Source organism: Oncorhynchus kisutch, linkage group LG2 (genome assembly GCF_002021735.2).
Source record: "Oncorhynchus kisutch isolate 150728-3 linkage group LG2, Okis_V2, whole genome shotgun sequence".
Lineage (NCBI taxonomy): Eukaryota > Metazoa > Chordata > Actinopteri > Salmoniformes > Salmonidae > Oncorhynchus > Oncorhynchus kisutch.
Genome location: NC_034175.2, coordinates 18,280,563 through 18,303,002, shown reverse-complemented (window position 1 = coordinate 18,303,002; position 22,440 = coordinate 18,280,563). Strand labels below are relative to the sequence as shown.

At 41.9% G+C, this 22,440-nt stretch overlaps 1 protein-coding gene across 3 annotated transcripts; it reads right to left on the bottom strand.

Annotated features, from left to right (window-relative positions):
* Positions 1-9,651: 9,651 nt before the first annotated feature.
* LOC109908544 (HORMA domain-containing protein 1-like) lies at positions 9,652-22,323 on the bottom strand. 3 transcript variants are annotated; one of them, XM_020507201.2, is made up of 16 exons: positions 22,046-22,323; positions 21,702-21,768; positions 21,380-21,524; positions 21,200-21,263; positions 21,030-21,066; positions 20,915-20,935; positions 20,806-20,832; positions 20,614-20,681; positions 14,222-14,373; positions 12,274-12,431; positions 12,093-12,179; positions 11,893-11,950; positions 11,686-11,747; positions 11,415-11,498; positions 10,511-10,579; positions 9,659-10,270 (listed from the first exon to the last, which is right to left on the bottom strand). In XM_020507201.2, the coding sequence occupies exons 2-16, from the start codon at positions 21,732-21,734 to the stop codon at positions 10,178-10,180; spliced, it is 1,158 nt and encodes a 385-aa protein (XP_020362790.1). In that variant the 5' UTR covers positions 21,735-21,768; positions 22,046-22,323; the 3' UTR covers positions 9,659-10,177. The 3 variants fall into 3 exon arrangements, with proteins under 3 accessions (XP_031645340.1, XP_020362790.1, XP_020362797.1); XM_031789480.1 differs by having other exon boundaries at positions 9,652-10,267; positions 21,702-22,321; XM_020507208.2 differs by having other exon boundaries at positions 21,702-22,323.
* Positions 22,324-22,440: the final 117 nt, after the last annotated feature.

Genomic DNA, 22,440 nt, shown 5'->3' with positions numbered 1-22,440 from the left:
CCTCTATGAACGGTTCCACCTTTCTTATTAGCCTTTCAAATTTAACTTTTTATGACAATACCTTACATATATCATATATCAAGGCTTTTCATTGAGGGACTCATTATACCCTAACACGGTGGTGTTATGAAACTAATGGTTTACATGCCACATCACTACATTTTTTACATTTTAGTAATTTTGCAGACGCTATTATCCAGAGAGACTCACAGTAGCGAGTGCATACATTTTCATACTTAAAAAAAAACATTTCACGCTGGTCCCCCATAGGTATTGAACCCACAAGTCTGTTTTTCAAGTACCATGCTCTACCAACTGAGCCACACAGGACCATTGTGCTGGCTTGCAAAGTGATGTCTAATTCCTATTAGAATCCAGCCAGAGTGCAAATATCCAACAATTTGAACTTTTAATCACCGGCAACATGCATTCAGAATGACTGCCAAGGTAGGGGAGATTGATAAAAGAGACTAATGAAATCATCTCAACTGGAACAGCCATCTCAGTAATGGGTGCATTAAATCCTAATCGGATTTGATTAGTTTAGAAAAATGTATCTTATTTATCTTTGTGTAGCATAAGATCAATCAATCAATCAATGTACATGCAAAAACACAGATACAAACAGAAACAAACAATTCTAAAAATCAACCTGCAATAGCGCATGCTAGAAAATATGATAATGATGGGAATGGTTGTAACGGCTCTCGTTGGTAGAAGGAAGAGTGGACCAAAGCGCAGCGTGGAAAGTGTTCATGATTTTTATTTTCAAAAAACACTCAAACAAAATAACAAACGTGAAAAAGAAAGCGCACAGTTCTGTCAGGTACAGACACTAAACAGAAAACAAGATCCCACAAAACCCAAAAGGAAAATGACAACTTATATGTGGTCCCCAATCAGAGACAACGATAGACAGCTGCCTCTGATTGGGAACCACACGCGGCCAAACACAAAGAAATAGAAAACATAGACTTTCCCACCCGAGTCACACCCTGACCTAACCAAACATAGAGAATAATAAGGATCTCTAAGGTAATGGCGTGACAATGGTTTTGAGTATTTTACTCTACACAGAGTAAAAATGACGCAATCACACACTTACACACTTATTAACACCAACACTCAGGATATTTAAAACTGAAATATCTTATTCACATAAGTATTCAGACCCTTTGCCATGAGACTTGAAATTGAGCTCAAGTCCATCCTGTTTCCATTGATCATCCTTGAGATGTTTCTACAACTTGATTGGATTCCACCTGTGGTAAATTCAATTGATTGGACATGATTTGGATTTGGAAAGGCACACAACTGTCTATATATGGTCCACAGTTAACAGTGCATGCCAGAGCAAAAACCAAGCCATGAGGCCGAAGGAATTGTCCGTAGAGCTCTGAAAAAGGACTGTGTCGAGGCACAGATCTGGGCAGGGGTACCAAAAAATGTCTGCAGCATTGAAGATCCCCAAGAACACAGTGGCCTATATCATTCTTAAATGAAAGAAGTTTGGAACCACTAAGACTCTTCCTAGAGCTGGCCGCCCGCCAAACTGAGCAATCGGGGAGAAGGGCCTTGGTCAGGGAGGTGACCAAGAAGCCGATCATCACCCTGACAGAGATCTAGAGTTCCTCTGTGGAGATGGGAGAACCTTCCAGAAGGACAACCATCTCTGCAGCACTCCACCTATCAGGCCTTTATGGTAGAATGGCCAGACGGAAGCCACTCAGTAAAAGGCACATGACAGCCACTTGGAGTTTGCCAAAAGGCCCCTAAAGTCTCTCAGACCATGAGAAATAAGATTCTCTGGTCTGATGAAACCAAGATGGAACACTTTGCCTGAATGCCAACTGTCACGTCTGGGGGAAACCTGGCACCATCCCTGCATGGTGGTGGAAGCTGTGGGGATGTTTTTCAGCGGCAGGGATTGGGAGACTAGTCAGGATTGAGGCAAAGATGAACGGAGCAAAGTACAGAGAGATCTTTGATGAAAACTTGCTCCGGAGTGCTCAAGACCTCAAACTGGGACAAAGGTTCTCCATCAGGAGAACAACCCAAAGCACACAGCCAAGACAATGCAGGAAGGGCTTCGGGACAAGTCTCTGAATGTTCTTGAGTGCCCAGCCAGACTCCCCATCTAACCTGACAGAGCTTGAGAGAATCTGCGTAGAAGAATGGGAGAAAATCCCTAAATACAGGTGTGTACAGACTCGAGGCTGTAATCGCTGCCAAAGGTGCTTCAACAAAGTACTGAGTAAAGGGTCTGAAAACGTATATAAATGTGATATTTCATTTTTGATAAAAAATTTGACTTAGCAAACATTTCTGAAAACTTGTTTTTGCTTTGTCATTATGGGGTATTGTGTGTAGATTGATGAGAAGAAAAAAAACAATTTAATACATTTTAGAATAAGGCTGTAACGTAACAAAATGTGGAAAAAGTCAAGGGGTCTGAATACTTTCCGAAGGCAGTGTAGCTACAGTTTAAAACATTACAGTGCCTTGCGAAAGTATTCGGCCCCCTTGAACTTTGCGACCTTTTGCCACATTTCAGGCTTCAAACATAAAGATATAAAACTGTATTTTTTTGTGAAGAATCAACAACAAGTGGAACACAATCATGAAGTGGAACGACATTTATTGGATATTTCAAACTTTTTTAACAAATCAAAAACTGAAAAATTGGGCGTGCTAAATTATTCAGCCCCTTTACTTTCAGTGCAGCAAACTCTCTCCAGAAGTTCAGTGAGGATCTCTGAATGATCCAATGTTGACCTAAATGACTAATGATGATAAATACAATCCACCTGTGTGTAATCAAGTCTCCGTATAAATGCACCTGCACTGTGATAGTCTCAGAGGTCCGTTAAAAGCGCAGAGAGCATCATGAAGAACAAGGAAGAAGTTTAAAGCTGGATTTGGATACAAAAAGATTTCCCAAGCTTTAAACATCCCAAGGAGCACTGTGCAAGCGATAATATTGAAATGGAAGGAGTATCAGACCACTGCAAATCTACCAAGACCTGGCCGTCCCTCTAAACTTTCAGCTCATACAAGGAGAAGACTGATCAGAGATGCAGCCAAGAGGCCCATGATCACTCTGGATGAACTGCAGAGATCTACAGCTGAGGTGGGAGACTCTGTCCATAGGACAACAATCAGTCGTATGTTGCACAAATCTGGCCTTTATGGAAGAGTGGCAAGAAGAAAGCTATTTCTTAAAGATATCCATAAAAAGTGTCATTTAAAGTTTGCCACAAGCCACCTGGGAGACACACCAAACATGTGGAAGAAGGTGCTCTGGTCAGATGAAACCAAAATTGAACTTTTTGGCAACAATGCAAAACGTTATGTTTGGCGTAAAAGCAACACAGCTCATCACCCTGAACACAACATCCCCACTGTCAAACATGGTGGTGGCAGCATCATGGTTTGGGCCTGCTTTTCTTCAGCAGGGACAGGGAAGATGGTTAAAATTGATGGGAAGATGGATGGAGCCAAATACAGGACCATTCTGGAAGAATGCAAAAGACCTGAGACTGGGACGGAGATTTGTCTTCCAACAAGACAATGATCCAAAACATAAAGCAAAATCTACAATGGAATGGTTCAAAAATAAACATATCCAGGTGTTAGAATGGCCAAGTCAAAGTCCAGACCTGAATCCAATCGAGAATCTGTGGAAAGAACTGAAAACTGCTGTTCACAAATGCTCTCCATCCAACCTCACTGAGCTCGAGCTGTTTTGCAAGGAGGAATGGGAAAAAATGTCAGTCTCTCGATGTGCAAAACTGATAGAGACATACCCCAAGCGACTTACAGCTGTAATCACAGCAAAAGGTGGCGCTACAAAGTATTAACTTAAGGGGGCTGAATAATTTTGCACGCCCAATTTTTCAGTTTTTGATTTGTTAAAAAAGTTTGAAATATCCAATAAATGTCGTTCCACTTCATGATTGTGTCCCACTTGTTGTTGATTCTTCACAAAAAAATACAGTTTTATATCTTTATGTTTGAAGCCTGAAATGTGGCAAAAGGTCGCAAAGTTCAAGGGGGCCTGAATACTTTCGCAAGGCACTGTATCATACCTATCCTTTTAATAAACTGTAAAGCGTTAAAGTTTAAACATTGAGATAAACACTAATGCTTAGGCACTATTTAAAATATATATATTTTTTAAATACAATGAAAACATATTCAGATTCAGATGTGTTCTTGCCTTCCAAAGAATCCTTTTTCCAAAAATGTTTTTTAGGATGAGAAAGGTTCTAGGTTGAACTCTTTTCCTTACAAAGAACCCTCATCTTCCAAAAAGGGTTCTTCAGATGAAGATGGTTCTTGGTTGAACCCTATCCCTCTGCAAATAACCCTTTTCAACACCTTTTTTCTAAGAGTGTATAAGCTTCATGCTAAAGTGGCTTGTCAAATTCATTGTAGGCCATACTGTGCTTTGTGGCATGGTTCTGACACCAAGTAGCTGAGCCTGAGGTCCATGGTCCATAAAGGAGCAAAAGGCTGAGAGTGTGTCATATGAACATACTTAACTTGGGATGTATCCACTGTCCACAGGACTTGTGGGTCCAGACAGGTCTCAGGGGTTCTTCCTATGCCATCTCCATTCCTGTGTTGGAGACTTGCCGTTATCTGGGCGGCTACCTCAGCCCCGGGTGGTTACTGTTAGCTCCACACACTACAACAGAAATTGAAATCACTGTAGTGTTTGTGCGTGCTGGATGGGAGGAGGGAGAAATAGGAGGAAAGTGTCTGCCCTCGCATCCCGCTGAGATGAAAACCCTTCAGCCTGGAGAGGAGGAAACGCTACCAGGGCAGAAGTCAGCTTCCCCGGGCCTCGGCATGTGGGAGAGAAGGAGAATCAAGGAGTCAAACTTTTCTTTCCCTCCAGCAGATTGTGTGTGATAGCTGTCAAAGTGAGAACCTGGTGCTAAACTTCAGCTGCTCAGCTTCATTTGTACATGCAAACGGAACTTCCTGAACATACTACAGTTTACTATAGAATACTACAGTACTTACTATAGAATTCTGTATTAAACTGTAGTATACTGTACAATACTATACTACACACTAGTATCCCTCGATCATGTATAGTAATTAGTATAGAATTTGTAGTATACTGTAGAATACTATAGTAAATACTACAGTATTATCCACAAATAAACACTGTAATAAATACTAGAGAAATGTCAGCAAAAACAGCAAAAACACTATAGTAAATACTACAGTATTTCATTTGCGTACACCCTGCCCATTCCCCTCGCCCATAACACAATTTGCGCCACCCATATATTGTGTTCCCTAGAGCAGAATCTCTGAACTATCCTTTCAGAAGCCAGTTCTACCTACTTACAGATTATGGACAATTTCTCCAGTAGGTTTCCTCAAGGAGATAGCCTCCACTTCTATATCACAGATAATAAAAACATATGTTTTTTTTACTGTAATGACCCCCAAAATACTACAGTAAATACTACAGTATACTGTACGACATCCCGCCAAAACACTATAGTAAATACTACTGTATGCTACAGTCCGCAAAGCACTACAGTCATTATTTAAGCAATAAGACCTGAGGGCGTGTGGTATATGGCCAATATACCATGGCTAAGGGCAGTTCCTAAGCATGACGCAACACGGAGTGCCTGGACACAGCCCTTAGCCGTAGTATATTGGACATATATCACAAACCCCCGAGGTGCCTTATTGCTATTATAAACTGTTTACCAATATAATTAAGGCAGTTTTGTCATACCTGTGGTATAATGTCTGATATACCACTGCTGTCAGCCAATCAGCATTCAGGGCTCGAACCACCCAGTTTATAACATAGTATATACTACTATTTTTTTCACTAGAGTATTTATACTATAGTAAACTGTAAATACTATAGTATAATACAATAAATACAAAAACAGTCTGCAAAAACATTCCTACCATAGTATACATGATTGTCTTTTTTCATGTGGGATGTACTGTAGGTTCAGTTTTCTACAGTAATGCATTAAATAAGGCGTAGCCTACACCTTCAAGGGCTTTACTGCGTGTTAGATCTGTGCTGGCCCTGTTGTCATGGCTCTATAAAACTGGTATAAGGGATGTCACCCAAGTCATCTGACCATCAGCATGCGTTCTCCTGCCTAGCCTTGGGTACTGTAGGTACAGCAGTCAGTAGTTATTCATCATCCGTAATGTTAACGATTACAGCATGTCGATAGCAAACCCAGGAGTTAAATGAGTTTGTGGATTCAGCTACGCCTGGGCTTACAGTTCAAGGTCATTCCCTTGATCCTGACAGAGGGATGATTCTCGGCTATGTTAGAAGCACACACATCTCGCCCAAGGTCAAGTGTGTCACTATTTAGAACAAATAGATACATGAAACACTCAATCTTGTGAGTGGGTAAATAGTGGCCTCAGACCTTGGCCAGGGTGAAGTCACCAGCCACTCATAGATTTTGTTCGTTGCTTGTATTTCAAGTTGAAGTTGGTCTCAACAGTTGGCCTTTTATGTTTCCAAGTTGGGTTGAATGTAATTCAATGGAAAAGTTTGCATAGATTTTGTCACGTTTAAGGACATGCTAGAGTGCAATGTGCAGAATGATCTCAAAGGCTCCAGGTGACATATAGAGCATTTTTCATGCACCTGCTGACCAAATGTATATCCGAATTCCTTAAAGCTTTTCAACAAAACGTACCATGACCAGGACTGCTTTTTCATAAGGATAAAAGCATTGTGTTTAACCAAGTTGGACAGGCAGTTCACGTGGCGAGAGGATACACTTGATTTGGAGTCAGTTAGCAGCTCATGCCTATCGTAATGGACAATGGTGAGGGCAAGTGTCTCTCCCTCCCTCCCCTTTCTCTCCTGGCGTGTTCCCCCCAGAGACACGAGCCTGGCCAGGCGCTCTGATGACCAAGCGTGACATTTAAACCCCTGCCCTCCGGTGGCTTTGGGGGAGGGTGAGGTCCATCTGAGCACAGAGAAAAGGGGTACAAGGCAGAAGCTCTCCCTTCAATCTGCCCTTCTCCTCCCTCCCACTCCCGCAGAAATCCTCAGTGTCAGAACTCAGCCATTGTAAGTGTCCTGAACTGAAGAAAGGGCCTTTGGTAAACAATTCAGCTGTCTACTCAGATCACAATGGAAGCACATCTTTGAGCATCTGTTTCAAGTAGGTAACACTACTGCTCAACACTGACCATGTACACAGATTCAATCTCATAATCTGTTCTCCCTGGAAACACCTGCTCACATGGAATCTTATTTAACTTATTTTATGCAAATCAAATAGGAATAGGCTATCACTCTGCAGACAGTGCTTTCTATGGCATCACAAAACAACTCATTTTAGAGTTTCACTTGTGATTAAAATGTAATGCAGTTGGAAGTGAATACAGTGGAGAAATAAATAAACCTGTTCATTGGTGCAAGTACATGGAAGTATTTGTCAATAGTCACATAGGCCTACAGATACTGCATCCTTTATCATTTTGGCCTGAGTCTCATACTATTCTGTAGCAGCCTATCACCCCCTTGTGGTCATTTTCAAAACTACCAAACTGCAAATTACAGTATAGTATGTTTTTTAAATACTTTTGTAATACATATTATTTATACTAGTTTAGAGCTATTCAGTGTGTTTTTCTCTAATTTAGTTCACAGCTCCCCTATTGTTTATTTTTGCAGACTTTAATCAATATATATCAGGCTTACCCTCAAATTGTTGTTATTGTTCATAGTCATGCTCAGATACAATGCCATCTATATTCAGAGGAGACTCCCCCAGTTTCCCTTTACCTTATAGCAAAGAGATCACATCAGCCACGATGCTCTGTTGAAGAACTGCTAATCAGCTAGGAAACATTTGCTGCCCTTCTGGCAAGGTCGAAGGGGTCACGGTCCCTGGCTGAATGTCCAGTCCTCTCCCCCGCTCGCCTCTAAACCCCAACCGCCTCTGGGGCCCACAGGCCCTGCAGGCATAATCCCAGCACCCCCTACATGCAGCCTGAGAGTCTTTCTAATCTAAGGCCCAGGGATGGGCCAGTCCATCCGTCTATCAGTCCCTCTGTCTGTTTGTCTGACAGGGCTTCCCTCCTCATCACACAAACCGCATCGGCCGGTTCATATTGACTCCGAGACCCGGGCCTTGGCTCCACATAGGGGGAGAGACAGCCTCTGAAACCAGCCTCATGTTTGACCAGCTGATTGATCTGTTAACACTTGCCATTCGATGTGTGTCCCTGAATTTAATTTCAGAATTAATTTCTTGTTTGAGGGAGTGGAGGTAAGTAGTATTGCAATTCAGATGTTTTCTGCTGATGTTGGCGTGTCGTTTTTGATTAATTTGTCCACTTTACCTCATTGGAGTAGGCTGAAGAGCTTCACTCATACGGTATTTTCTCTGATGTATCATACACCTGATATACACTGCAATTCGGCTTTTAGACACTAATGTGTACAACAGCAAATAAACCTTACTATAAACTACACGTTATAACTGTAGCTACATTTTAAGTCCCATCAATGCCGTCAAGTAGCCAGTTGCCAATAATTACTAAGCAGTGGAGGCTGGTGAAGGGAGGACGGCTCATTGTAATGGCTGGAATGGAGTGGCTGGAATGAAACACGTTTCCATGTGTTCACTCCATTCCAGCCATTACTATGAGCCGTCCTCCCTTCACCAGCCTCCACTGTTACCAAGCGATTGGAGTTCATCTTAAATGATAAAAGTCACCTGTTCAATGTGCACTATTAGATTAAGTATTGGTTAGAATAATCAACCTGGATACACAGGTACTGTAACTACAATATAGTATAACATGACTAGAGAGAGACTTTCTTACTGTCATTTTATGACAGTGGGCTGTCATAAAAATGCTTTTCACAGCTCATTCAGATTGTCAATTCGCTGCTGTGTGTGTATTGTCAAAGGCGCAGAGGGCATTGCACTAGATTTTGCAGTCCATTCCACTTTCCACTTGAATGTTATCTCCAGTGCCCATAAAAAACAAGAGACAATGAAATGAGGTTATTCTCCAGTGTCGAAGACAAGCCCTGTTTGGATGTAGGAGCTGATTTGATGGACTCTCCCTCTCCCACCAGCCGATGTGGTGGAGAGAAGAGAGGGCCTGTTTGGATATGCATCACAAAGGCTTCCTGCAGTATTGATCTGCAGTGGGTTAAGGCAGTCTATCAGCAAATGTCCCTCTCTGGGAAAAATAACAGCTGATTAAAAACACACAGCAGCCTGGCAGAAGGCTGCTGATGGCCGGTTATCTCAGCCCAAAGGTCAGTGTGTACAGATATAATCCACTTTCACTTAACAGCTTAATTTAAGTCACACCTCATGCAAATGCTGCCATTTGGCAGTCCCTTTATTTAAGGTTGGCTATTATTTAATAAGGTTATACGGTATTGTATAGATTTTTTTGCGCTCATGCTAACAGCATCAGGTCTTGCAGACAGGAAGCTGAAGCTCTTTGATCTTGAATTGTAGCAAGAACTTGTTTCCTTTTTCCAACCACGACACTAAAACAGGTGCACCCAGGTTTGCTGCTGATGGAAGCAGTTATATCTGAGGTTCAGCACTAGTGTGTAGAACTAGCTGCTCTTAACGATACAGACCAAAATGACAAACCTTTTTCAAAACTGAGAAAAGGCACTTTAATTTATTAGAAACATACATTTAATCAAATAACTTACAACTGGAGGGTACTGTATATTGATACATTATATAACAAAACAAAATTTAAACACAATTTTGCAGTGTATAGTTCATGGTAATCATAAAACAAACGTAACAGTATTGTCACAATAAAAATGCAATCCTTTGAAATAAATAAAACGGTGAGTTTCGCACTTCACAGACCCAATATACAATTGTATTCATTTTCATTTTCCCGTCTCCATATCACACACTAGCATGAAACTCAACAATGAAAAAAAAAAAGTATAAACATAAACAAGGTGGACTAGAAAGAACTTTTTCCTTTATCCTTTCCATTGTAACAACAGAATGCAGCAGTACTATGGTGGTGTTGGCGTTTGGGCACTACACCTTTCCTTTAAAACACCTAAAAAAGACTAGAGCTTTTGCCCATGCAAATTAGAAAATCGGTTCTTGTCTTGAAAGGTATCTTATAGGTAAAGTGGAAAGATCAGAGGTCAGTAGCATTCCTTGGGTTCGCTGAACTTGCGTTTCTTCGACACAGAGGCCTGGACATCCTGACTGCAGGGGAACTCGAACTGCGATATCTGCTAATCAGAGAGTGACAGACAGTTTACTAACTAATGCAAGACTCTAAAATGAATAATGATTGCCAAACAATATTCTGTAAACATCTAGATGGGATGGATTGAATGAGTCATATTGACTTGTTAAAAAACATGTAGGTCAGGGAACTTTTATCTTTAAAAGAAAATTTGCACATTATTATCACTCCTGTGAGTAAGACTGGGTGATGAAATCTATGATGCTCGAGGGGGGGTGTCTCCCACCATTTTGTCTTCGATGGGAGAGGGCTTCTTCTTGCTGACGCTGTGCACCTCAGTCTCAGCCTTTCTCTCCTGCACACACACAGACCAAAGACAGTAAATCACATAATGCAGGGAAGTGCTTGAGAAGCTAGTCCCATAGATATACAGTTGAAGTCGGAAGTTTACGTACACCTTAGCCAAATACATTTAACAGTTTTTCACAATTCCTGACATTTAATTCTAGTAAAAATTCCCTGTCTTAGGTCAGTTAGGATCACCACTTTATTTTAAGAATGTGAAATGTCAGAATAATAGTAGAGAAATTATTCATTTCAGAATTTATTTATTTCATCACATACCCAGTAGGTCAGAAGTTTACACATACTCAATTAGTATTTGGTAGCATTGCCTTTAAATTGTTAAACTTGGGTCAAACGTTTCAGGTAGGCTTCCACAAGCTTCCCACAATAAGTTGGGTGAATTTTGGCCCATTCCTCCTGACAGACCTGGTGTAACTGAGTCAGGTTTGTAGGCCTCCTTGCTCGCACACACTTTTTCAGTTCTGACCTCAAATGTTCTATAGAATTGAGGTCAGGGCTTTGTGATGGCCACTCCAATACCTTGACTTTGTTGTCCTTAAGCCATTTTGCCACAACAATGGAAGTTCTATTTTTGTTTCATCAGACCAGAGGACATTTCTCCAAAAAGTACAATCTTTGTCCCCATGGGGAAACCGTAGTCTGGCTGTTTTATGGCGGTTTTGGAGCAGTGTCTTCTTCCTTGTCCAACCTAAGCGTATTTAAACTTCTGACTTCAACTGTACATCCTTCGTGGTCATTTTTACATTACGCTATACAAAAATGTCGTCCATTTGAACAGGGCCAGTAGGAGTTAGATAGGGTTGTATGTTTTGGGGGGCACTGACCAGGGTGGACCTGGTGACGCGTCCGCTCCTGGTCCTCTTAATGGCCACTTCCAGGTCAGATGTCCTCTTTACCAAAGTGTCCATCTGAGACAGACAGGTCAATCAAACGACAGACCGTTACCGTCACAACTGGAGCAGCACCTATATTACTTTATATTCATACAGTACTATCCCACCTATATATTTGTATTGTTCTGTATTTGCATTTGCTTGATACAAAGGCCTATCTTAGTTGTGACTATGCAGAATGTACATTTTGCTGTTATTTTACCTGAGAGTTCTCTGTGCTCTCCTCACACACCTCCATCTTCTCCTGGCAGTTCACCTGGACCTCTTTGAGCATCAAACATGATGAAAACACAATAAAACCAAACATGGATTTCAGACAGCAGTTGACTTATTAAAATAGAAAATAGCACTACTGTTATCATGTTCAGCGAAACTGCTTTATACTAAGATTTGAGAGAGCAGGTCCTACCGGAATTGTCCAAGTAAAGGTTGTTGTCCGGATTTTCCATTACTTTTATCATGTGAGTCTAAAAGTAGAAACCCCATTAAAAATGTTATAGACTATAGGTACATCCCATGGGATAGACAGCAACACCCCCTACTGGGTTAAAACAATAGCGCCATGCCATCGGCACCCAGTCAAATTAGCCTAGAGGCCTCAAGTCTCACCTGCTGACTGCTGATCTTGGTCACTGTCCCTTCCTCCATCTTCAGCTCCCACTTGTCCCTCATGCAGATCGGCTGCTCGTCATCGACCTACAGAGAAAAGGGGATAGCTGTTAATCAACGTGTCACCTGCCAGTCTGGTTGACATTACTCTGACTAGTTATTTCCCCCCTTTCCTTCATACCTGCTCCAGCCTTTCTCTCTCTGTGGTCACGTCCACCTTCAGGGTGTGGAAGGGAGTGACCACCTCACCCATGGTCAGGTTGACAGGCTCCTTCTCAAACTGCATGCTATCGCTGTCCCCCTCCATGAAGCCTGGGGGTTGGTAGTCCTGGGGAGTGACTGAGATATATACACACATGCAAACACACACAAACTTTTTATGTGTTAAAAAAACAAACATATACTTGTTATATGAAAGTTGCGCTTCAATTTTACTTCTGTACTCCGTCCGGGTTTTGTAGGCTAAGAATGGGCTTAAAATGTTTGTCAAATTCATAAAAACGCAGTCATTTAAGATATATATTAAAGTGTTTTTGTATATATTTATATACCATATGCCGGTTTTCAACGTATTTGACGCTCAAGAAGCACGAAGCGGAAAAGTTACAACCGTTCCATTTGAACTACACACACAAACTACAAATCAAAGGCAGTAGTTGGCAACTTTCAGTGAAAAACACTCCCAGCTAATCTAATATAAAACACATCAAAAAGCCTGTAACTAACAGGTTGTTACCTTCCTGTAAGTCCTCAGGTAAAACAGTCATGCTCCAGCATGCTAACAATGCTGCAGGAGATGTAGTTCAAATGAGACTTTTCTAACTCTCGTGATGTGTCTTACTTATTCAGCTTCAAATATTTTGATAAAAGGCATCGGGTATGAGCAAATCAATACACAATGAAAAACTGGGTGGTTCGAGCCCTGAATTTTGATTGGCTGAAAGCCATGGTATACCATGGGTATGACAAAACATTTATATTTACTGCTCTAATTAGGTTGGTAACCAGTTTATAATAGCATTAAGGTACAACGGGGGTTGTGATAGGACACAGCCCTTAGCTGTGGTATATTGGCCATATACCACACCCCCTCGGGCCGTATTGCTTAAATATACTCAGTATACAAAAAACCTGCTCTTTCAATGACATATACTGACCAGGTGAAATCTATGATGCCTTACTGTCACTTGTTAAATTCCCTTCAATCAATGTAGATGAAGGGAGGGTGACAGGTTAAACAAAGGATTTTGAAGCCTTGAGACAATTGAGACATGGATAGTGTATGTGTGCCATTCAGAGGGTGAATAGAAAATACAAAAGATTGAAGTGCCTTTGAATGGAGTACGGTAGTAGGTGCCAGGCGGTTTGTGTCCAGAACTGCAATGCTGTTTCCGTGTGTATCAAGAATGGTCCACCAGGGCCTCCCGGGTGGCGCAGAGACTCTGGGTTCACGCCCAGGCTCTGTCGTAACCGGCCGCGACCGGAGGTCCGTGGGGCGACGCACAATTGGCCTAGCGTCGCCCGGGTTAGGGAGGGTAGGGAAATCCTTGTCTCATTGCGCACCAGCGACCCCTGTGGCGGGACGGGCGCAGTGCGCGCTAACCAAGGTTGCCAGGTGTATGGTGTTTCCTCCAACACATTGGTGTGGCTGGCTTCCGGGTTGGATGGCGCTGTGTTAAGAAGCAGTGCGGCTTGGTTGGGTATCGGAGGACGCATGACTTTCAACCTTCGTCTCTCCCGAGACCGTACGGGAGTTGTAGCGATGAGACAAGATAGTAGATTGGATACCATGAAATTGGGGAGAAAAATGGTCCACCACCCAAAGAACATCCAGCCAACTTGACACAATTGTGGGAAGCATTGGAGTCAACATGGGTCAGCATCCCCGTGGAATGCTTTCGACACCTTGTAGAGTCCATGCCCCGATGATTTGAGGCTGTTCTGAGGTCAATGGGGTGTTCCTAATGTTTGGTATACTCAGTGTAATTAATGAATTTGATCATATAATCTTGGAGCCCATTTAAAAGACCCAGGACATTACCCCGGAAGTATGATGTCACTTGCGCAGCGTACTGCGTCACATCATCCCTTTTCTTTTAGCCTACTCGACATCATTGTGTGGTCTTTACCGTCGTCGTAGTAAGAGAGTTTCATGTTGAGACAGACATTGTCTGGCAGAGGACCCAGGTTCTGCATCAGTGTGTAGAGTTTACGCACCAGGAGGATGCTGGACTTTTTTGTGTTGCTGCAAGCCATCTTTCCCAGATTCTTGCTGTTTTTGCTAAAACAAGAATAAATGTAAACATTTTTAGACAATTAAAAGTTTCTTTCTTCAATGTTTCTCAATGAAATTCTGCCATGATATCATTATGTTATACACATTAGGGTTGAATATTTTCCCGGTATTTTACAAATGTTCCATCCCGAGAATAAATCACTTTTGTGAAGCCGGTAATTCCTGCCAAGACCGGATGTGTCCTTCAAAAGCATTACAAAGCATATAAATAGACCTATGTTTGGATTTTATTATAGCTTTGATCAAAAATTCATGCCTGATGCAACCTAAACCTGATTAAATAAATTTGATGAGCCCTACATTAAAGACATTTAATGAGCCCAAGCCCAAAAATTTCCAAATGATTGTACCGTTATCCATTACAGCTACTGAACATTACATAAGACAGAAAAACATTAAAGCACATAGATGTAGCTAGCTATATGCTCTCTTTGGTAAATAAATTAAACAAGCTCCAGTAATCTTTTTGAGTGTGAACTGTATTACTCTACTGCATTGTTTACACTGTATTATATGGGCTAGAATTACACACCTTGTTCAAACCATGATAAAGCAGGGAGAGAACATGTGATTCTGGTGCAGCACATGCAGCCTACAAAGTTACAAGTATAGGCTAGTGAATTTGATTGACATTTTTCATAATATTTCCCCTAATGTTATTAGCCTACCTCCTCTTTCTCTCTCTAGTGTTGCTTCATTCCTTCTTTGCTTTCAACAGTTAAATGAAATAAGTGTTGTTGTCCTTATCTTTATCATTCTAATGACATGCTTGAATAATATAGGACTAGAATGAGATGCAAAAGCCTTTCACTCCTCTTCACGAGGATTGGATGGTTATGGGTCTGCATAATTAACTGCTATAGCCTACCCCCATCCCACATTCGCTCTTCTTTCAAACTACCCAAGAGTTCTATTAGCTGCTGTATTTAACATTCGGCAAACAAGAGCTTGTGTCCCTCTTCGAATAGTCTATTGGTATAAGAAATACACAACAACAAAAAAATTCCAGCAAGCTATTCTAGTCTAGCTTTTCCTGCATGGGACTCCAACAGCTAAGGAACATTTTTTACAGAGTCCAACAGAGCACAGGTGCTTGTGTATTGCGCAAGAGACCGGATATAAGTTAGAAACTTATTATGCATTACCCGTCATTCATTACATAAATATAAGAATAATACTGCATTTGTATGTATTTCCTGAAAGAGGTAGGTTAGCACATCTAGAGTGCATTCGAGAACTTTTCAGACCCCTTGAGTTCACTTCTTTTTTTCCTCATCAATCTACGCACAATACCCCATAATGACAAAGCGAAAACAGTTTTATTTAAATTTTGGCAAACTTATTAGAAAACCCCCCAGAAATACCTTATTTACATAAGTATTCAGACCCTTTGCCATGAAACTAGAAATTGAGCTCAGGTGCATCCTGTTTCCATTGATCATCCTTGAGATGTTTCTACAACTTGATTGGAGTCCACCTGTGGTAAATTCAAGTGATTGGACATGATTTGGAAATGCAAACACCTGCCAATATAAGGTCCCACAGTTGACAGTGCATGTCAGAGCAAAAACCAAGCCATGAGGTCGAAGGAATTGTCCATAGAGTTCCGAGACAGGATTGTGTCTGTTCCGAGACAGGATTGTGGCACAGATCTGGGGAAGGGTACCAAAAAATTTCAACAGCATTAAAGGTCCCCAAGAAGACAATATCATTCTTAAATGGAAGAAGTTTGGAACCACCAAGACTCTTCCTAGAGCTGGCCACGCGGCCAAACTAAGCAATCGAGGGAGAAGGGCCTTGGTCAGGGAGGTGACCAAGAACCCGATAGTCACTCTGACAGAGCTCCAGAGTTACTCTTTGGAGATGGGAGAGCCTTCCAGAAGGACAACCATCTCTGCAGCACTCCACCTATCAGGCCTTTGTGGTAGAGTGGCCAGATGGAAGCCATAACTCAGTAAAAGTCACATGACAGCCCGCTTGAAGTTTGCCAAAAGGCCCCTATAGTCTCTCAGACCATGACCAACAAGATTCTCTGGTCTGATGAAACCAAGATTGAACTCTTTGGCCTGAATGCCAACCGTAACGTCTGCAGGAAACATGGCACCATCCCTACGGTGAAGCATGGTGGTGGCAGCATCATGCTGTGGGGATGTTTTTCTGCGGCAGGGACTGGGAGACTAGTCAGGATCGAGGGAAAGATGAACAGAACAAAGTACGGAGAGATCCTAGAAGAAATCCTGCTCCAGAATGCTCAGGACCTCAGACTGGGGCGAAAGTTAAAATCAAATCAAATCCTATTAGTCACATGTGCCTAATAAAACAGGTGTAGACCTTACAGTGAAATGCTTACTTACGATATACGGATAAGAAATAAAAGTAACAAGTAATTTAAGAGCAGCAGTAAAATAACAATAGTGAGACAATATACAGGGGGGTACCGGTACAGAGTCAATGTGCGAGGGCACCGGTTAGTTTCCCCCCCCCCACCCCAATTGGAGGTAGTTACAGTCTTGTCTCATCGCTGCAACTCCCGTACGGACTCGGAGAGGCGAAGGTCGAGAGCCATGCCTCCTCCGAAACACAACCCAACCAAGCCGCACAGCTTCTTGACACAATGCCCCGGAAGCCAGATGCACCAATGTGTCGGAGGAAACACCGTACACCTGGCGACCATGTCAGCGTGCACTGCGCCTGGCCCGCCACAGGAGTCGCTAGTGCGTGATGAGACAAGGATATCCCTTCCGGCCAAACCCTCCCCTAACCCGGACGACGATGGGCCAATTGTGCGCCGCCCCATGGGTCTCCCGGTCGTGGCCGGCTACGACAGAGCCTGGACTCGAACCCAGAATCTCTAGTGGCACAGCTAGACCACTACTACAGCGCCTTAGACCACTACGCCACTCGGGAGGCATGGGCACCGGTTAGTTGAGGTAATATGTACATGCAGGTGGAGTTATTAAAGTGACTATGGATAGATGATAACAACAGAGTAGCAGCGGAGTAAGAGAGGAGGGGGCAATGCAAATAGTCTGGGTAGCCATTTGATTAGATGTTCAGGAGTCTTATGGCTTGGGGGTAGAAGCTGTTTAGAAGCTGTCTAGACTTGACGCTCCGGTACCACTTGTTGTGCAGTAGCAGAGAGAACAGTCTACAACTAGGGTGACTGGAGTCTTTGACAATTTTTAGGGTCTTCCTCTGACCTCAGTGATGTACTGGGCCGTTCGCACTACCCTCTGTAGTGCCTTGCGGTTGGAGGCCGAGCAGTTGCCATACCAGGCAGTGATGCAACCAGTCAGGCAGGATGCTCTCGATGGTGCAGCTGTAGAACCTTTTGAGGATCTGAGGACCCATGCCAGATCTTTTCAGTCTCCTGAGGGGGAGTAGGTTTTGTCATGCCCTCTTCATGACTATCTTGGTGTGCTTGGAACATGTTAGTTTGTTGGTGAAGCTCTCAACCTGCTCCACTGCAGCCCTGTCGTCCCTAAGCACACAGCTAAGACAACGCAGGATTGGCTTCAGGACAAGTCTCTGAATGTCCTTGAGTGGCCCAGCCAAAGCCTGGACTTGAGCCAGATCGAACATCTCTGGAGAGACCTCAAAATAGCTGTGCAGCGACGCTTTCCGTCCAACTTAACAGAACTTGACAAGATCTGCAGAGAAGAATGGGAGAAACTCCCCAAATACAGGTGTGCCAAGCTTGTAGTGTCATACCCAAGAAGACTCGAGACTGTAATCGCTGTCAAAGGTGCTTCAACAAAGTATTGAGTAAAGGGTCTGAATACTTACAGTTGAAGTCGTAGGTTGACATACAGTTAGGTTGGAATCATTAAAAAAACTTGTTTTGCAACCACTCCACAAATGTCTTGTTCACAAACTATAGTTTTGTCAAGTCGTATAGGAATCCTACTTTGTGCATGACACAAGTAATTTTTCCAACAATTGTTTACAGACAGATTATTTCACTTATAATTCACTGTATCACAATTTCAGTGGGTCCGTAATTTGAATACACTAAGTTGACTGTGCCTTTAATCAGCTTGGAAAATTCCACAAAATTATGTCATGGCTTTAGAAGCTTCTGATAGGCTAATTGACATCAATTGAGTCAATTGGAGGTGTACCTGTGGATGTATTTCAAGGCCTACCTTCAAACTCAGTGCCTCTTTGCTTGACATCATGGGAAAATCAAAAGAAATCAGCCAAGACCTCAGAAAAAGAATAGTTGACCTCCACAAGTCTGGTTCATTCTTGGGAGTAATTTCCAAACGCCTGCAGGTACCACGTTCATCTGTACAAACAATAGTACGCAAGCATAAACACCATGGGACCATGCAGCCGTCATACCGCTCAGGAAGGAGACGCGTACAATCTCCTAGAGATTAACGTACTTTGGTGCGAAAAGTGCAAATAAATCCCAGAAGAACAGCAAAGGACCTTGTGAAGATGCTAGAGGAAACAGGTACAAAAGTATCGATATCCACAATAAAACGAGTCCTATGTCGACATAACCTGAAAGGCCGCTCAGCAAGGAAGAAGCCACTGCCCCAAAACCACCATAAAAAAGCCAGACTACGGTATGCAACTGTACATGGGGACAAAGATCGTACTTTTTGGAGAAATGTCCTCTGGTCTGATGAAATAAAAATAGAACTGTTTGGCCATAATGACCATCGTAATGTTTGGAGGAAAAAGGGGAAGGCTTGCAAGCCGAAGAACACCGTCACAACCGTGAAGCACGGGGGTGGCAGCATCATGTTGTGGGGGTGCTTTGCTGCAGGAGTGACAGGTGCACTTCACAAAATAGAAGGCATCATGAGGATGGAAAATTAATGGGTATTTATTGAAGCAACATCTCAAGTCATCAGTCAGGAAGTTAAAGCTTGGTCGCAAATGTGTCTTACAAATGGACAATGACCCCAAGCATACTTCCAAAGTTGTGTCAAAATGGCTTAAGGACAACAAAGTCAAGGTATTGGAATGGCCATCACAAAGCCCTGACCTCAATCCTAGAGAACGTTTGTGGGCATAACTGAAAAAGCGTGTGGGAGCAAGGAGGCCTACAAACCTGACTCAGTTACACCAGCTCTCTCAGGAAGAATGGGCCAAATTAAACAATTTAAAGGCAATGCTACCAAATAATAATTGAGCGTATGTAAACATCTGCCCCACTGGGAATGTGATGAAGGAAATAAAAGCTAAAATAAATCATTTCTCTACTATTATTCTGACATTTCACATTCTTAAAATAAAGTGGTGATCCTAACTGACCTAAAACTGAATTTTTACTGGGATTAAATGTCAGGAATTGTGAAAAACTTGAGTTTAAATATATTTGGCAAAGGTGTATGTAAACTTCCGACTTCAACTGTATGTAAATGTGATATTTCCTGCCTGTACTTTAGCCTATCGGATTTCCTGTTATTAACCTATTGCCTGATCCCCCGGACGACGTTACTAGCCTTTTCACTGCCTGTACTGTTGCCTTTTTTGGACCCCCTGTGTATGACCTTCTGCCTGCCCCTGGACCCAGCTACCTGCCTCCTCCTGTGGTCCTTTACAAATAAACACCTGCTGCGCCCTGCGCTTGAAACCAGCTGTCTCCCGTCGTGTTCATTACAGTTCTAAATACTTTCTAAATGCACTGTATATATAGGCCTATATATATATATCAATCTTGAACACGATTATCTATTTTGGATGCAATTTGAATGGAATTGATGGAGAGAGAGAAAGACAGTGAGAAAGCGTTCACTCATGCACTGATTTAAAGAAACGATATAGGAGTGTTTTAAACTCTGCAATCAAAAAAATATATAACCTTTACAATAAAAAAATAAGGTGATCCCCGAACGCCAGATGGTGATGTGCAAATTAGATGCGCATTCGGTCTTTATATTACTGTAGTGTAGGCTATGCTGCAGCAAATGTAGGTCTACCGATCACAATTTTAAAAAGGTTACCAAGGGAAGGTCTACATACTGAGATGGGCTGTCGGTTCCCACCCTGAGAGTTGATGATTCATTATGCAGCCTTACAGAATCCAGATTTAGACATTGTATATAATTTAACAGTTCCATTTCACATCATGGTGTTCATATAAATAATTTATTATAATTGACCAGTTTCTCAGTTATTTATCCCGGGAAAAGGGAGTGGTTTTGGGCAGTAAATCTCAGTAACCGGGTTCCTGCCATTCAACCCTAATACACATTCACAAAGCTATACCTTTCAAAGTCAATTTTGGGTCCCTTTTCAGTGTATTGGACTTTGAACTGGTAGCATTCAGTAACCTTCTGCAAATCGCAAAGAAACACCAGTGTCACAATGAGAAAATAAATATACTGTAGTTTGTTCTAGTGCAGAGAATCAAAGCATTACTATGATCGATACCTATGGGGTTAAAAAGTTGTCTATTACCTTTGGATTATCTGGGTCTGTGTATATCTATAGAAAGTGGAAGGATACAAACTTTAGCACCTTAAAATGCTTTATATGCTGAAGAAAATATTTGATGAGATATACTCACAGACATAACGACCGTCCGCAACTGTTGGAATACAAGACATTCATTATATGTAATTAATTAACATTAATAACATGGAGATAATAAATAAACAACTAAATGCTAGTATCTCACTTACGTATTTTCTCTGAAGGGCATCAAAGCATCCCTGCATCCTGGGAGGTGTATAAAATAGTCTTAATTAATCAACCCTGAATAAATAATCTAACCAGGATAAAGGGAAAGGATTTGGCCAGAGAAAACACTGTACTGGAATTTCCCCACTGAGGCTTGGTGGTGTATACTAACCACTGTACAATCTGACTGGCACCAGGGCAGGTGCGTTCCTCCCTGAGGATCATAACTTTCTGCTCTGTGGCATAGAGACAAGAAAGTGTAAGTCTACTTCTTGAAGATGTTGGCTAGCTACAGTATCATCATTTCAATAACAATTGAGTACATTTAAAAAGAAAAGAAAATGTGTTTGACCTTCAACAAATTTTCTCCCATAAGCTTTTTCTGGGAAAAGACCCCTGAGATAAGTGATGCTGGAGACTGCAATTGCCAGCAGTTTCTTCACAACAATCAAGGACTGCTGCTCTGTTGAAACTACATTTGGCAGCAACTGGGTGCCCTATAAAATATAACAAAGGCAGGCGCTTACACCAAGGCAATTTGAAGATGTCTGAATAAATAGAGGCATGTAGATATCCATAGAACATACTAGCGTTATTAGAACATGCCATTTGCTAGCTATAAAACAGCAATTCAATAGGACCACGGTCTGGCTATGGATAGCCAGAGGTTTTACCTGAGCAGCCCGCAAACGTTGTTCACATGCCATGGTAGTAATACTAGTTGATAACAAGTTGACAAATCTACAAAATAAAGATAAATTATAAGCCAGATAGCTATCAAGGTAAAGCTATGTTGAAATATGTAGCTAGTTAGCTAAGTACTAGTTTACACAGATAGATACAGAAATATTTGATACTAATCTGGCTAGCTAATGTAGCTAACTAGCTATCTACATTAAATTTGCTAGCTAACGTAGCTAGCAGCAATACACACAGCCACTGATGTCACAGACTTTACTCTACAACCTATTTGTGATTAGTATGAAATTGCATAGCTCACATAGCTAGCTATTACTACCTAGATAGAGCGCAGTCACACAACCTGTTTTTTTGGTTAAAAATAACTACCAAAAACAAGTTAGCTAGCTAGCCAGACCGAATTTACTAAGAAACTGTTGGATGTTGGGTCAAACTCGCACAAGTTACCCGCCAAAAAGGACAGCTAAAGTAGCCAATCAGAGGGCAGCCTTAGATAACGTACATTTTCTTGCCACCACAACATACATTGCGTGAATCAAAGAGACATCAAAGGTAGTGATATGTCCTGGCCGAGGTAAACATCAGTTTTAAATGAAGGTGTTTATGTTGCGGCACTGTATGGAATTTGCTCTGTTGTTGGTGTAGTTTGATGCAACGCTGCGCACAAATTGAATATCCGCACTCTATTGGACACAGCCCTGTCAATCAGCATTT

Excerpts from the sequence above, each read along its gene's own strand:
- LOC109908544 (XM_020507208.2), bottom strand. The coding sequence starts at position 21,734 with ATGGCATGTGAACAACGTTTGCGGGCTGCTCAG. Across the intron at positions 21,067-21,199 it reads GCCAGTCAGATTGTACAGTG|GATGCAGGGATGCTTTGATG; the intron begins GTTAGTATACAC and ends TACACCTCCCAG. Across the intron at positions 20,682-20,805 it reads CAGACCCAGATAATCCAAAG|AAGGTTACTGAATGCTACCA; the intron begins GTAATAGACAAC and ends TGCGATTTGCAG.